This window comes from Cicer arietinum, chromosome 8 (genome assembly GCF_000331145.2).
Source record: "Cicer arietinum cultivar CDC Frontier isolate Library 1 chromosome 8, Cicar.CDCFrontier_v2.0, whole genome shotgun sequence".
Taxonomy (NCBI): Eukaryota; Viridiplantae; Streptophyta; class Magnoliopsida; order Fabales; family Fabaceae; genus Cicer; species Cicer arietinum.
In genome coordinates this window covers 8,690,742-8,706,306 of record NC_021167.2, presented here as the reverse complement: position 1 = coordinate 8,706,306, position 15,565 = coordinate 8,690,742, and the positions used below count along the sequence as shown (strand labels likewise).

Sequence of the window (15,565 nt, the reverse complement as noted above, 5' to 3'; positions counted from 1 at the left end):
AATGGAATCGGACTCAATATGAATTTGGGAATGATTTAATGCAACGATGGTTTCTTGGACCACCTGTTCCTCATTACATTCAAATGTTCAATGTTCAGCATAAACAAATAAAATATGAAAAAATAAACAAATAAAATATGAAAAAATAAAAGTAAGTAACAAAAATGTGTGAAGCCCAATAGCAAAACTACACTAATTAAAAAACGTTGGGCTGAAGTTTCTTGAAAGCCCAAAAATTTATTTTATTCTGGCTGGAATGGATTAAACAACTTAGATTCTTAATGAAATGGACTTACTTATTTTACGAATATTTTACTTGGTCCTAGTCCTACCTCCTCTTTAAAATTAAAATTCCATTTTGACTTTTATATTTTTAATAATAATAATAATAAAAAACCTTCCGACAAACTTATAAAAAAGTTTTTATGTGACTTCAATTTTTTTAAGATGAAAAGATTGTACCATTAAAATTTTTATATAAAAAATTTAACTAGCCCATAGAAACTGATCCAAATTTGGTCGTTGAAAAAGTGAAATAAAATTTCAAAATAAAATTTTAAAAAGCCTGATTTGGATAGACTAAAATGTAGGTTCTATTGGACAATCTGGCTTATCCTTATCTGTATTTTTCACATGTATTAAAAAAGTAGATAAAAAATTTAATATATCAATTTTTTGTGTAGAGGTTTCTAAAATATAAATATGTCAAAATGGATCACGTCAGTCAACCCTCATTTTAATTTGGGTTGAGGAGTAAAAAACAATTTAAAAATAATCAGTCTTTTTAGCCCAATTAAAAAATTGAGTTGGGTCGGGTTAGCTCTTCGGGCTGCCCAATTTTAGTAAGAAAACAATTAAACCATTTTTTTTCTCTAAAAATAAAATCATATTTCTTACTCTTTTTATTGGCAAAAGTATTATTCACCTTAACTTCTTTCTTATCTATTTTGGTATGTGAGGACTCATTTTGTTACCTCTAAAATTACACTTTTGTAAGAACTACTCTAAATTAGATAAGACATTTATTACCTAATTTTATGTGTTGTTATATATTTTATTTTATTATCTCTATTGTGGCCATTGGTGATTTATGTTGTTTTTGTGTCACAATTTTAGTTGTGATTTTTATTAATTAAATTATAAAATTATTGAACAAAAACAGGTCGAACTTACCCATTGGTCTGTATATTCTAGAGTAGGCAAACTAATTTTGATAAATTATTAGACTTTGATAATAATATGGGTCGGTCCGAACTGGTCTGAGTTAGACCAACCCATTCGACAACTCTACTAAAATAGGATATTTTTTTTCTATTATATCTCCTTTTTATAAATAAATAAAATCAAAATACTTTAATTTGGATGTAATATACAAAATGTACTACTTTTTTTTCTCCTTCAACAGGATACTCGTTTATTATTTTTTAATAATTTAAAAATATATTAAAATAATACATAAATATAATAAAAATGATTAAAAAATTAAATTATATTAATAAAATCTAACAAAATTATTAAATAGAAGAAAAATATAAATCAAAGTTAATATGTTTGAGTAGATGTGTTAGCAACGTTTAAACAATGTTTTTTATAATGATGATGGACCCGACATAACTCGCACTTTCTTAGTACTCTTTATGTAGTGTACATTTATATTCTAATGTGCTTACTCTTTGAACGATATTTTTTTACTCTCCATATTTGACAATTGTGACACATCCTAACACGTTCATATTTGGGTATAAGTTTGAATTTCGTTGTAGACTTTTAGTACCGTTTTCACTTTGTACAAATCAGGTATAAGCGTCCCATAATCATATTTTATGCTATAACATATTGTTATTAGATGTAAACAACGCATATGTATAGCTTGATGTTTCCTGCAGTCGCACCACTTGTTAGGAAAGTTGATAAATGATCAATTAATCGCTCTTCTCTTGAATTTATTGTCTCAGAGTCCATATAAGTATGTTTGTTCTAATCAAAATCATCGACTTTATACTATTGGAATTACGTATTTCTAGTTTCATAAAATTCATGCATTTTTGTGTATATCTCACTATAAGCTAAAATTGATGCATTGAGTTTATAGTTTTCTCATTGTTGGAAAGAGGGTCCCCAACTTATGATAAGTTGTTTAGACCAAAGCAGTGATTGAAAGGTTGTTTGTGCCTTTCAACACTCCATTGATTGACACAATAAGGTTGATTGTCATGTGACCCAAACGACTACATCTATCAAATGCTTTAATCCAATTTTTTCGCGGTATATTGTCTAACCATTTTATGACTTCTCGGTTTATCATGTCGATTTCATTGCAGTAGCATTTGTATGTAGACTCAACAATTGAGTAACCTGCATTGACACAAGAAAAAAAGGTGTCAAATTTTGTAGAAAATAATAATTAAAAATTACATTAATTAATAAGTAAAATTGATATTATTACCCATATAAATAATTTTTTTCTTAATAGCGTTATCCTTAAATTCTCTTGCGAAATTTTGTTAAATATGTCAAATATAGAATACATGTTTTGACAGAGGATTTTGCCACTAACTATTTAGATTATTATAAATATTTTTAATTGATTCATGTTTATCTGAAATCAAGCAAATGTTAACTTGTTGAGTAACATATTTACTCAAAAATAAACTTCATCCTTCCCACGTCTCACCTTCCACGAGAACAAAAGAAATGAGAATTATATTGTCGTTTTCATCATACGCAACTCTTATCAATAGAGTCTCGTTGTACTTGTCGTACAACAACGTCCAATCAACTTGTACAACTATTTTGTATAATTTAAACGTAGATATGCATAAAATAAAAGTCCATAATAGTCGATGAAATTATTTTCATTATATGTTAAATTGTTTTCATTTCTATTTTTATTTCTGGAGCAATTGTTCGCAGAACCAACAATAATTGTAGGAGTTCATTGTAAGACTCCTCTCAATTAAAATAAATTTTTTTCGATGGCCTTATTTTTATTTTTTTGTTCATGTATTTCTATTACATATTATATAGTTGTGCAAAGTCTAAATATACACAATAATGTCATTCACTTTGATTGAAGGGTTCACTCTTGAAAGTTGCATTTTCCTTTTACATATCATGTCAAAATCAAGCTTCTGGTGATATTGTGATAATGTGGAATTTATGCAAGTGCAAGACACATTCTATTTACCAATCACCCACAATGCACTATTTTTTTTTAGTGAAACTCTACACTTAAACAAACAATTTAGACTTAAATAATTAATAACATACCTTTTTGTATCTGATTTTTGTACCGAAAAATCCAGTGATTGTTTTAAATGGTAAAATTTGATTGCATGTACGTAGTCATCCTAGTTTTGAAACTTCATTCCAATTGCAAGAGTTTCATCTATGTGTGGTGCTTTGCTCAAGAACATATGATCAAATTCAGTTGACTGCTCTACATTCTCTAAATTTATGTTATTCATGTGAAATGGTGGAGCAAATGTAGGTTGGATAGGTTGGTCTTCTGCTTTTAGATCTTCGTTGACATTAATGTTGTTGTCAGAATAACTAGATGATTCATTGAAGTATGATTCATTGAGGTATGTTTCATCATCTTCACTAAGTTGAATATCGTTTTATGGACTTGTCGGAGAAATTGATGATGGAATTGAATACCATCTAGAAGAGTTTGTTCAATTTGGATAAAGTATGGTTCATAGGTTGAGATGGAGAATATGAGTCAGGTTCATAAGGGGTGTTGTGATCAAATGAAGCAGTGTAATTGGGTTGGGGAATGGTTGATGGTTGATCAATATTTGATGATGGAGGACCGTCCTGAAACCTAATGTATAACTCGATGATGTTGTAACCATTAAGCATAAACATCAATTGAACCTCTTCGTCATCACAAACCTTCAATAGTTCAAACATTGTTATATTATCTCCAAATAACACAAGGTGTCGGTAAACTATATCAATTATTATGACTTTGTCGTCGAACTACAACTTTTATTTAATAACATTTTTTAGACGAGCAAGGTTGCTTCTAGAACTGACTTTGAAGTTTTATCTTCAATTGAACCATTGTAATAAATAACGAAAACTACTTGTTGAGCAGTCGTGAATAAAATTATATGTAAGTGATTCGTTAGAGTGTGTGATGAGGTCTTGTGATTTATTTGTGTGTTTATAGAAGGTGGGAGGTTGTGTGTATTATTAATAAAACAATCTGATTGATTGAAAATAATTTACAAGGATCCATAATGCACTAATAGATGGTTGCATGTCGGGAATGCGACCTCCTGATGTTGCCCTATTTTTGTTATTTTTAAAATTAACTTCTTAATGTATCACTAATTTTATTATATTTTTCTTATTTTTGATTTTTTCGACAGATTTTCTGGTGATATGAAACTCAATAAAGTTCCTCATAAAGATATAGAGTAATACCAAAAAACAATCAATCACTTAGTATTTGCTGAAGTATAATATTCATTCATACTTATTTACATTTTTTTAATTATTATTTTTTATATTTTTTATATTTACTTTAACATATTTTTTACATATCAGTTTTATTATAGATTGTACCTCGGATTTCAACATGATGTTCCCGAAGAAGAGATGGACACATGGACTGCATGTACCTATCTACATTGTTACCATATTATTGAAAAACATCATACGAATAAGGTTCAATTCGACTTCCTTCAACAAATATCACAGTCGCTCGAGGACATGAAAAACTACCATGAACTCGACATGAGGTCTAGAGTTGATGATAATTGGGACTGAGTTTGGAGTAACGAAATTAAATATCGGAATGAGCGTGAGAATCACGTATTGCAAGGTCAGTTCGTAGAAAGTATTTTGCAACACATCATATAATTATGAATTGATTTAGACAACACACCAAATTATTTATTTCTATCGAATAATATATGTGTGATTCATGTTTGCATATGTCAGCATATTTTAATGTCCACTCAACCTCACAAGAACAAACCATGCACCAAACCATAAAATTGTCTTCATCATCACCTCATCTACAAATCAAATCATACATTTCATATTATCGTTCATCACCACCACACCTACAAACCTCTACATAAATTTCATATTATGGTCCACCACAACTACATGTACATATACCTGCAAAAATGTTGACTTAGTATTACATTCCGTCAATGTTTGAAATACAAACCTCGGGTTACTCACTCAACAAAATGCGATATTTTCTATAATTTTTTTGAAACTCATTGCACAATTATTGAGTCGGTTTATGTTGTTTTTGATTTCATGTATAACTCTAAAGCTCAAAATTATATGAAAACAAATGGTAATAGCTCTAATCCACACATAAATTATTAAGGGTTTGAGTTGTATACACCCTCAATGATTGGGAACAACGTGAGGAACATGATCAAAATGAGTATGAACCACAACAATCTCAAGTCACTTAAAGAGATAGACGAGTTCGGCAATCTCCTAGATGTGGGCTTGGAGGACATTTAGGTGGTTATCGTTAACTAAAATTTGATGTACTCCTTATGTCCTAAAATAATTGACCAATTTGTAAAAGGCTAAATTACATATGTGGTCCTTTAACTTAATTTCAGGTAACGTTTTAGTCCTTTTTTTTTCTTCCCGATTTAGTCCTTTATTCCTAACAATATCAAATAAAGTATGAAAAAATGAGTTTATTTGAAAATTTGTGTTACGAATTTGATGAAATTTGTATTATATTGAAGAATATAATTAATCTTATGAGTTTTGATTGAATTTTTTTTTTGAATTTTTGTATAAAAAAGGATATCATTGTTGAAATTTTAAAACATAAAATATCAAATTGTCACTTAAAATTAAAATAAAGGACCAAGTCGGGAAAAAAAAAAAGATAAAGGACTAAAATGTTACCTGAAATTAAGTTAAAAGACCACGAATGTAATTTAGCCTTTGTAAAATATATTTGTCCAAAATAATTTACCCTTTTAATTTCCAATGCACTTATTTTTAATTGTACCCTCTAATTAATATCACTTGCATTACTTTCAGTACAATATATTTTATTATGCATTTATAACATTGAAAATGCATTAATATTTAACAAAAATAATTTGGTAAAAGTAGTATTCTTTCTTTCTTTGATATATTTTTTTTAATATTTGTAAAATGATCAAATGATTCAATTATTTTAAGATAGAATGAATATTATTTTTTATATTTAATGTATTTTGTTGATAATTATTAATACAATTTAATTTTTATTATTATTTTGTTATAATTAATATGGAGATGCAATCCTAAAATAGAAGGGGGAAACATCATATAGTCATCTGGCCAAATTGGGACCTGCTGAAAAGGAAAAAAAAAAATAATATCTTAATATATTAATTTTAAAGTAAAATATTTTTTAAAAGTACAAAAAGAAATATTAAAAAAATCCACTAAAATACCCTTTACACGTTCTTAATTTGAACAACTCAATTTGAACAAGAAGTTCCGCTATTGTTCTTAATCAATTAATGGGATCTGTTCATAAAGCAATTTCATTACTACTTGTATATTCAAAAGATAAAAATAGTTGCAAGTTATTCATTCAATGTATGCCCAAACTTTCTGGTTTGTAATTAATGTATCTGTATTTCTGTATTGATGTAACCATATATAGATAAATTTCGCTTTCATAGTGCTTATTGCTTCCTTTTCTATTCCAAAATATTATAGTCTTGTGGAGCTACTAATACTTTTGTAGTTCAATTCCAAAGTCCTCATTCATTTACTCCATTATTTCCTTTTTAATTATTATTATTAGATTATTTTCACGTCCTAAAAAAATAAATGAATTTTATTATTTTTCATAAAATTATTTTTCTTTTACTTATAATATTTTTAATTATTTATTATCTCATTTCATCTTTTTCTTTATAATAAATTATTAAAATCAATTTTGATAAATAAAAAAAAACAATTTTTGTAAAAAAAAAAATACACTTAAACAAAATAGAAGGAGTAGAATATAGCAATAAACTAGAGTGAAGATAGATTTATTGTAAAAAAAAAAAGAGTGAAGATATTTGCCCAGCCAGTTATTTAGGTCTAGAAGTTCTAAAGCAAAACATTATAAAAATATTATAAATTTTTTTAAAATAATATTATTGGAACACAATTTAATATACAAATACAATACTTTTGATATAATATGAAAAATATAATATAATTCTTATTATATTTTATATGGTATTATACTTGTGTTTTATTTTATGTTAAATTTTGTGTTTTAATAACATCATTTGTTTTTTAATATTAATAATAATATGTTATTATAATTTGATTAATTTTTTAACCTTTTGCACTTTTTGATATCCAAACTTTTTTAGTTAAGTATATGATTTGGTGTATTTTTTAATTTATGTATTTCACTTAAATATTTTTAATTTTTAATGCCTGAATATGCACACACAAAAACATTTTTTTTAAGGTCTAAAATATTTGTTTTATTAGATTAGGTCTTAGTCCTCCATGAGATAGATTATGTAGATTATATGCAAAACATAAATAAATAAACTTGATTAATATTTTAATGTCTAATTAAATAAATTCCTAATCTTAATTAGTTTGAGTTTTTATATAGGACTTAATACACGAGGCTCTTTCATCTAATGAATAGCCTTTTAGATTGAATTTTCATTATAGAACTTAAGTCATAACACTCATTGAAACATTTAAGTGTTTGAATATGTAAACAAATATATAAATAATATATATATATATATATATATATATATATATATATTATAAGAAAAAATATATTGTTATTTGTAGTATCTCAATTTTGTATAGTCATTTAAAAAAATTTAAATAATACATTATAATAATGTCTTTAATTTTATATAATTACGATCACATTTTATTGCACTAAAAAAATTTATAAAAAAATTATAATTAAAACTCATAAATTTATTCCAATAATTGAGCTTATATTCTCATTTATGTTTTAACAAAGTGTCCAATTTACATAATAAAAATATATTAAAAAATAAAAATAAAATGTAACAATAATTAACAAACAAATAAAAATAATATTTTTGGTAGAAATAGTACAAACTTCTCTCCTCCATATTTTAAGCTTCCATTTTTACGAAATTTACACTTCATAAAAAATTAGAAGTCTCATCTTCATCAACTTTGCACTCCACTAAAAATTAAAAGTCTCATTTTCACCAACTTTGCACTCCACTAAAAAGTAGAAGCCTCATATTCACTTGTCACTCTATAATTTATGCAAAACAATAGAAAAATTAGAACTCAATTTATCTCATGGAAGCAACGAGTCATCCTTGTAGTCTATAAATTGAGAACCAAAATCTGGTTTGAAGGAGATTTTTATTTTCCTAAAAAATTAGAATAGGAAAAATAGAGTTTTTCTTTACTTCTAAGATTAACAAAGAAAATCACAATTTTCTTAAAATGTGGAGAATTAGTGAGAGCATGAGCCACACATCACCACCTTCATTTTCCTTTGCAAACCCCTTAGGAAACCATCATCAAATCGACATTCGCAAATCACCACTATGAGCACTACCGTTTGAGCGTCCACACAACCACCTCCGTCAACTTTGACCTTCGATGAACCACCACCACGAGCGTTACCGCTAAAGCGTCCACTCAGCCACCATTGTCAACTTCGACTCTAAACGAACCACCACCGCGGACAACTCCACTTTCATGACCATTTTTTGTGAGTTTGTTCTTTCTCACTCTCTCTTTCTCTTAACAATGAAACTTATTTCTCTCTCTGTGTGTTTGTTTACTTTAAAAAAAAAAAACATTCACAATAAATAAATATTAGATTAATTAGATATGACATCTTTTTAATGTTTGAGTTGTTAAAACACAAATTGTATCACTTGGTGGCTTTAAAAATTACACTGCTTACAAAAATAAGAACAGCGACAACAGGTCTCCCTGATGAATTTCACACTTTAAGAAGAACTCAACCGTAGGGAAACCATTCACCAAAATAGAAGCTAAGGCTGAACTCAAACAAGTCAAAATCCAAACTTCTCATTTCATAGAAAAATTCATAGATGTCATGACCTTATCTAAGTAATCTCATTTCACTGAATCATATGTCTTTTCAAAATGCACTTTAAATAAAATTAGCTCTCTCTTTCTCTTTCGTGCTTCATAAACGACTTCATTATCCACCAAAATCCTATTCAAGATTTTATGCCCCTTAATAAATGAGACTAATTTTCTAGGGGAAAAAATGATAGCCATATTTGTCGAACTTTTACAATATTTTCATAAAATTCAAATTAAATAAATGAAGAGCATATTGATTTTGTTGGATATAATCGACTTTACATTTTTTTTTAAAAACATTTAATTAAAAATTATTATGTTTTTTTCAAACACTGGATATTTCATATTATTAAAAAATTATATATATTTTTTTTTATTATACGAGTACATGAACTACAATAAGAAAAGTAATAAATAATTATAAAATATTTAAACATAACATATTTTTTAAAATAACACTATTAATATAAAATAAAATATATTAGTTTTATTGAAATATTATTAGTTGATGTTAAATGACGTAAAATCGCACTCAAATCAATAATTATTGAGTTTATTTGATATGATTATGTTTAGACTCAAATTGAGAAAACCCAAAAATCAATGTCAATGCTATAAAGGTGAAAAGGAATCAAATTTGGGCCACGAACATAACAATTAAATGGTCTTTTAGGTCTTAGTTTCGACTGAAGAGAGGTGAGGAGAGTTGAGAGATTTTAATGGAGTGAGAGAGAGAGACCCGTGAAACTCGTACACCTATGAGACTAAGTGTGTTCAGTGTGTGACATGTATCGGTGTCTAACATTTGTACGACACGTCTCAAACTACTCAGGCAAGTGTTACAAAAAAATCTTTTTTTTTCTTTGCTTCAACACTCTTTGGACACCTCTCAAGACACTTGTATGAGGGATAAAGATGTGTAGGAGTGATTATTATTAAAGGCTTGAAGACATTAATGTAATGGGTTGAAGACATTAAAAATGTGTCTTCAACCCTTTACTTGTTTTTATCAGAAAAACAAAATTGATGATATTAAATTTGATTACATTATTTTTAGCTATTCGATATAGTAGGTGGATGAATGATAGTGAAACATTATAATAATTTGTCTAAAAACTTTTTTATAGTGAAATAAATTGCTCAATTTGAATACTTTATAGAATATTCATATTTTATCTAATTATAATAAATAAATAATTATATATGTATCGGTGTTGTGTCCTATATTTTTGAAAGTGACAGTGTCGATGTGTCTACTTGTATCGTGTCAATGTGTTTGTGTTGTGTTAAGTGTTCAATATTGGAGTTTGTGTTTCATATATAGAGACATATTTGGTTCAAAAAATATGAGGAAGGATATATATATTTTTTATTGGTTTTGTGTTTAGTTCAAGGGTGTGAGAAATTTTAAATGGGGTTTTTAGTTATATTGAGTCTCTCATCTCCAATCTCCTCCAAAATAGAAGGAGAGCGAAAATTGACTTTGGTCTATTTGGTTCAACTAAGGGTGATGAAAGAAAGGAAATGAGAGGAAGTGGAAACATGTTTGGTTTAAAAGATAGGAAATGATATATTTTTAATGGTTTTATGTTTTGTTCAATTGGAGGGAATTTTTTTAAATGATTTTTATGTTATTTTGTTCCTCCCTTCTAAATCTCCCAAAATAGAGAGATAGCAAAATGAACTCTAAGAGAATTTTGACCATCTTCTCTTAAAAATTGAACCAAATAAAAAATAAACATTTTCTTTTCTCTTATCTCCTCATCTACCTCCACCAAACACACTCTTATACTATTTGAGTTCGATAGTTAGCTATTAACTTGAAAGTTCAATCTTTGTGTCAAATTTGGCAAAAGAAAAAGTCAAAAATAACAGTCAACACATATATATAGGTGAAAAAGAACCATTTTTTTTTGTCACGGGAAAATACTTGTGCATGTGTTTGAGGGGTCGGAGAGTTAGAGCTAAATTAACTTCATCCCACCATATGAAAAAGTAACAAATATTTATTTTCTCTGATTAATAAATAGGATAAAATATAACTTTTATCTTTTATTATTTATTTAATAATATTTTGTTTTTTAATTTTCTTTATATTAATTTATTTTTATTATTTATCTTTTATAAGTGATATATTTTAATCTATTTATTATAACTCTTTTAAAAAAAACGTATAATTATTATCATGAATTATAGAGATCAAACATTGGTTTAATCGTAAAGTTTGGTATACAATCTTAATAAAAATAAGGTAAAAATACAATAACTTCTGATAAATATTTTTTCGTTTTAAAGAATTTACATATATTTCAAGTGCAAACCTATGGTTGAGTTAAATAAATGTTTCTTTAAAAGAATATTATAATGTAGACTTATTATCAATTGTTAGATATAAATTTAGTGACAAGATATTGTTATAATTTTTGTTGCGATTGTGGCAAAGACTAAAATATACCACATATAAAAGATAGATGATAAAATATAAATAAAAATAAAAATAAATAACTAAAACGAATATTAAGTAAAAATTAAATGATCAAAAGTATATTTAAATCTAATAAATAAATAAATTATTGATTGATTAAACAACATTAATTTGTTGTATGCAATATGTGAGCTTTTACGTACACAACTATTGTAAAATTGTACATATGAATGATTTCCCGCAGAAGAACAGCTTAGGTTACTAATAACCGTCCAAAAAGATAACTAATTGATTAACCATTGAAGTTAAGCGTCAAAGTCCACCATCAATTTGTTCAACTTCTTGTTGCTTATTTTCTGTTCGATGAAACTCTTACCATAGTCATCACTGCACAGGATTAAAAGAACTTCAGTTCAATTTTTTGTCATATAGTCAAAAAGATCAAAACAATATTAATAAGACATTTTTTTGGACTCTTCCATCTTTAACTGAATGGACTCTCATGGTCCAGTTTATTTACGAAAAATACTTGTTTGTTATTGTTTATTTAAAAAAAAAAATAGTAATTCTAAGAAATTTTCAACTTTACAAAAAAAATCAAAATTTTGAAAATACATTAAATGAAAAACTGTTTTTAAAAGGTTTTTCATAAAAAATATTGTTGATAATTAATTATTTAAAAAATTCATTATAATAAACAAATAAAAAATAATATCTATTTTTCTTTAAAATTTCTAGAAAGTAACCTCTAGAATAGGAATGTGAAAATAGCTTTTTTTGATAATGTGTAAGGAATGAGTTTATAAGTTGACAAGTTTGACTTTATAATTAAAAAATACTATTAATAGAATGAGTCAAATAATCTAAAAGAGCCTTCATTCATACCTTTGGGGTAAAGAAGAAGAAGCGGTAGGCGTTAACTGTTGGGCAAGTTGAACGGCGTCGTCTTGAGTATTAATAATGTGATTGAAGCACAAATAACGACCGTAGGATGAAACATCCTCGTAGACACAGATGTGAGTATCAACCAAGAATTTCAAATCAACGGTCACAAAGACTCCATCTTCGTACATTTCAGCAGCTCCTCTCAAGTAAGGGTGTTTGAGGGAGAGATCATGAGTCATCAATAATCCAGCATTAATAGAGACCATATTCACACCTCTGTCCATTGCTAAGGCCCATGCTGTCCTCTCTGATAGTGTCTTTGACATCCCATGCCATAACTGTTTGTACAGTGAAATCAACTTTAGCATCACCATAATTATTAATAATGATGGTCCAACAAACTTTCAAAAAAATTAAAAAAAGTACTGCAACTTACGTGATAGACAAAATTAATAATTTATTTAAAATTAGACATAGATTTTCCTATATAACTTATATATAAAAAAAAAATATTGTTTATCTTTTTAAACAACAACAACATTAAACTTGAGTGATTTTCGTCTAAAATTGTAAAATATGATGTTCCTTCTTAATAATTGTAATTTGCATTAGATCTCTAATTTAATGTTTTGCAATAGCTATAATAGTATTAGTGGTAAAAGTATAAACAACTAGATTCCTTAACAACAAAAATAGTATCCAAAAATGTAAGAAAAAATAGAATTTGATGTATTTATATTATTAGATACATCAATTTTTTAAATATTTTTTTAAGAAATTTTGATAGTAAATTTATAAAATGAAGTGTTTTATTATATTTGTTCTATAAACCAATAAATTAATTTATTTTTATAAATTAAAGAACTACAAATTAAATTTTGTATTTTAAAAATGATTATAATTTTTTAATTTCTACAAAATTTTAAGTTTTATATTTAATCTCTATAAATTTTTTTTTTATCTTTAGTGTTTTTGTATCTGTTTCGAGTAACTCATGTTTATTAGTTAAATTTTTGAATGATTTTATTCATGTATGTTTAAATATTATAAAAATATTTTATACAAAAATTTATAATTTTTTAATAAAATTTTAAGTAATATATTTAAATCATTTAATGTTATTGTTTCTAATATATTATTTATTTATTTCAAAAACATTTCATACATATAATTAAACAACATTATAAATAGACAATTTAATAAATTTAATTTATATTTTATAAGAAATCTAACAAATTAATTATATTTAACTATTTTTTTATAATTGTGAAAGTAATTTTATTTCCACTTGTAATAATGACATGAAGGAATAATATTTTATATTGCATATGATATATTGCATTAAATACCTTGAATTTGCGACAGAAATTGACATCACTCCAATGTATCTCATCCAAATCATGTTCAATGGTTTTACGATCCTCCCTCCAAACTACAGCAGTTGCTGAGGATGTGAAAACAACTTTATCAATTGTTTCAATCTGTGCACAAGCTTCAAGCACGTTGTGTGCCGCTCGAACCTCCACGTCAGCCATGTATTCCTGTTCAAATTATTTTAGTCAACGCTACCTGCTAAATATTTATTACTGCACAGATATGCTAATATCTTACCAAAATTTATTACTGCTAGGATGCTCTTTCGAAATTCAATTTTAATAATCAATAATTTAGAGGATACTGTAGCAATTTTTTTAAAGTAATCGTAATAATACTATGAGTAATTTAAAAGGAGAAGTACTATGAAGATACTATCAAGTTACGGTAATAAAATGTGAATCATTGCATTTGCATGTGTTCCACACATTGCGTGCAAATGTTTAAGTTTCCATCATGCTTGATTGCTAATATTTTATTTTAACAAATAAAAAAATGCTTAAATGATGAGACACTTATATAGTGATATAATCAAATAAGCACATGGATGGAAAATTTGCTAGCTCAAATGATTAAGACATAGTATATGTATTTGGTCATGAACTATATAATATAAACAAACCACAATAATTTGCTAGGTTGTCATGGCCTTTGCATTGAAATCGACCCATAAGTAGAAGAAATTAGAGTTAACAAAAAAAAAAAGTAAAAAAAAAAGTAAGTGAGAAACTAAGGCAAATGGTGCCTACCACGTGCACCAATAAATGGAGTTTACTTATTATCATAAAGGACTAATCCAAAAGGAACTCTTCTTTTTCATCTCACCCAACAACTAACTATTAACAACAAAACAAAAGAACTCATGCATTAACTCTTCAACTATATATATTTTTTTTAAAAAATCACTAAATATAAAAAAATGGAAATTGTACATTTTCAAATTCACGTCTTTCCTAATCAAGTATATATTTAGTCTCTTACCGTATGAACTGAATTTACCGAACCAACTCTTCAATTATTATTACATCATCAATATCATTTTTTATTAGAAGCCGTGTCCAAGATGATGAATACTAATACTTCCAAAAATCTCTATGAATTTGATTCTATATGCTTAATCTTTTTAATTGTAACTATACACTTAAAAATTTGTAACATGAACATTGGATTAATTCTATATTGGAGATGAAATCTTAGGACACGTAATTTGAAGATAACATAAAATAAACGAGTACTTGAGAAATATAGAGCAAAAAAAAATAAAATTAATTTGCTTACATCATAATTAGGTTGATCAAGGGGAGGTTCAAATGAGTAGAACAAGCCAGAGCAACCTTTAAGAGCGTCAGTTATGCTATGATAATCAAAAGGGTCTGATCGAAAAATCTTTAGCTTATTAGGATCAACAGAAATCCCATTTAATAGATCTTCTTCCCCTGCCAATTAAAAAAAAATCAGAACAATTTGAAAATAAAAATAGTATAGCAGAAATTAAAAAGATGATTAATTAACACTTAATAATAAAAATAATTATATGTACCATATTTTTGAAGTGAGGCATGAACGGTGTAGCCCCTTTGAAGAAGTCTTTGGGCCAGGCTAAAGCCCAATAGGCCCGAAGCGTCCATAACACAAACAGTGTGAGTAGTTATGTCGAAAGAGGGAGCCATGGATGGGGATGGGTCCTAATAATGAAAAAGATGATGTTAGAGAGAGAGAGATAGAGAGAGAGATAGGAGAGAAAAGAAAGGGGTGTTGAGTTAGAATATATAAAGAAAGAGAGGCGGCAAAGTGATAGCATTGAAAGAG

At 26.9% G+C, this 15,565-nt stretch overlaps 1 protein-coding gene across 1 annotated transcript; it reads right to left on the bottom strand.

Moving 5' to 3' along the window:
* Positions 1 to 11,594: 11,594 nt before the first annotated feature.
* Positions 11,595 to 15,553, bottom strand: LOC101496722 (cinnamoyl-CoA reductase-like SNL6). The gene is made up of 5 exons (XM_004512460.4): positions 15,297 to 15,553; positions 15,035 to 15,192; positions 13,732 to 13,923; positions 12,383 to 12,720; positions 11,595 to 11,884 (listed from the first exon to the last, which is right to left on the bottom strand). The coding sequence occupies exons 1-5, from the start codon at positions 15,424 to 15,426 to the stop codon at positions 11,803 to 11,805; spliced, it is 900 nt and encodes a 299-aa protein (XP_004512517.1). The 5' UTR covers positions 15,427 to 15,553; the 3' UTR covers positions 11,595 to 11,802.
* Between the last annotated feature and the right edge of the window lie 12 nt (positions 15,554 to 15,565).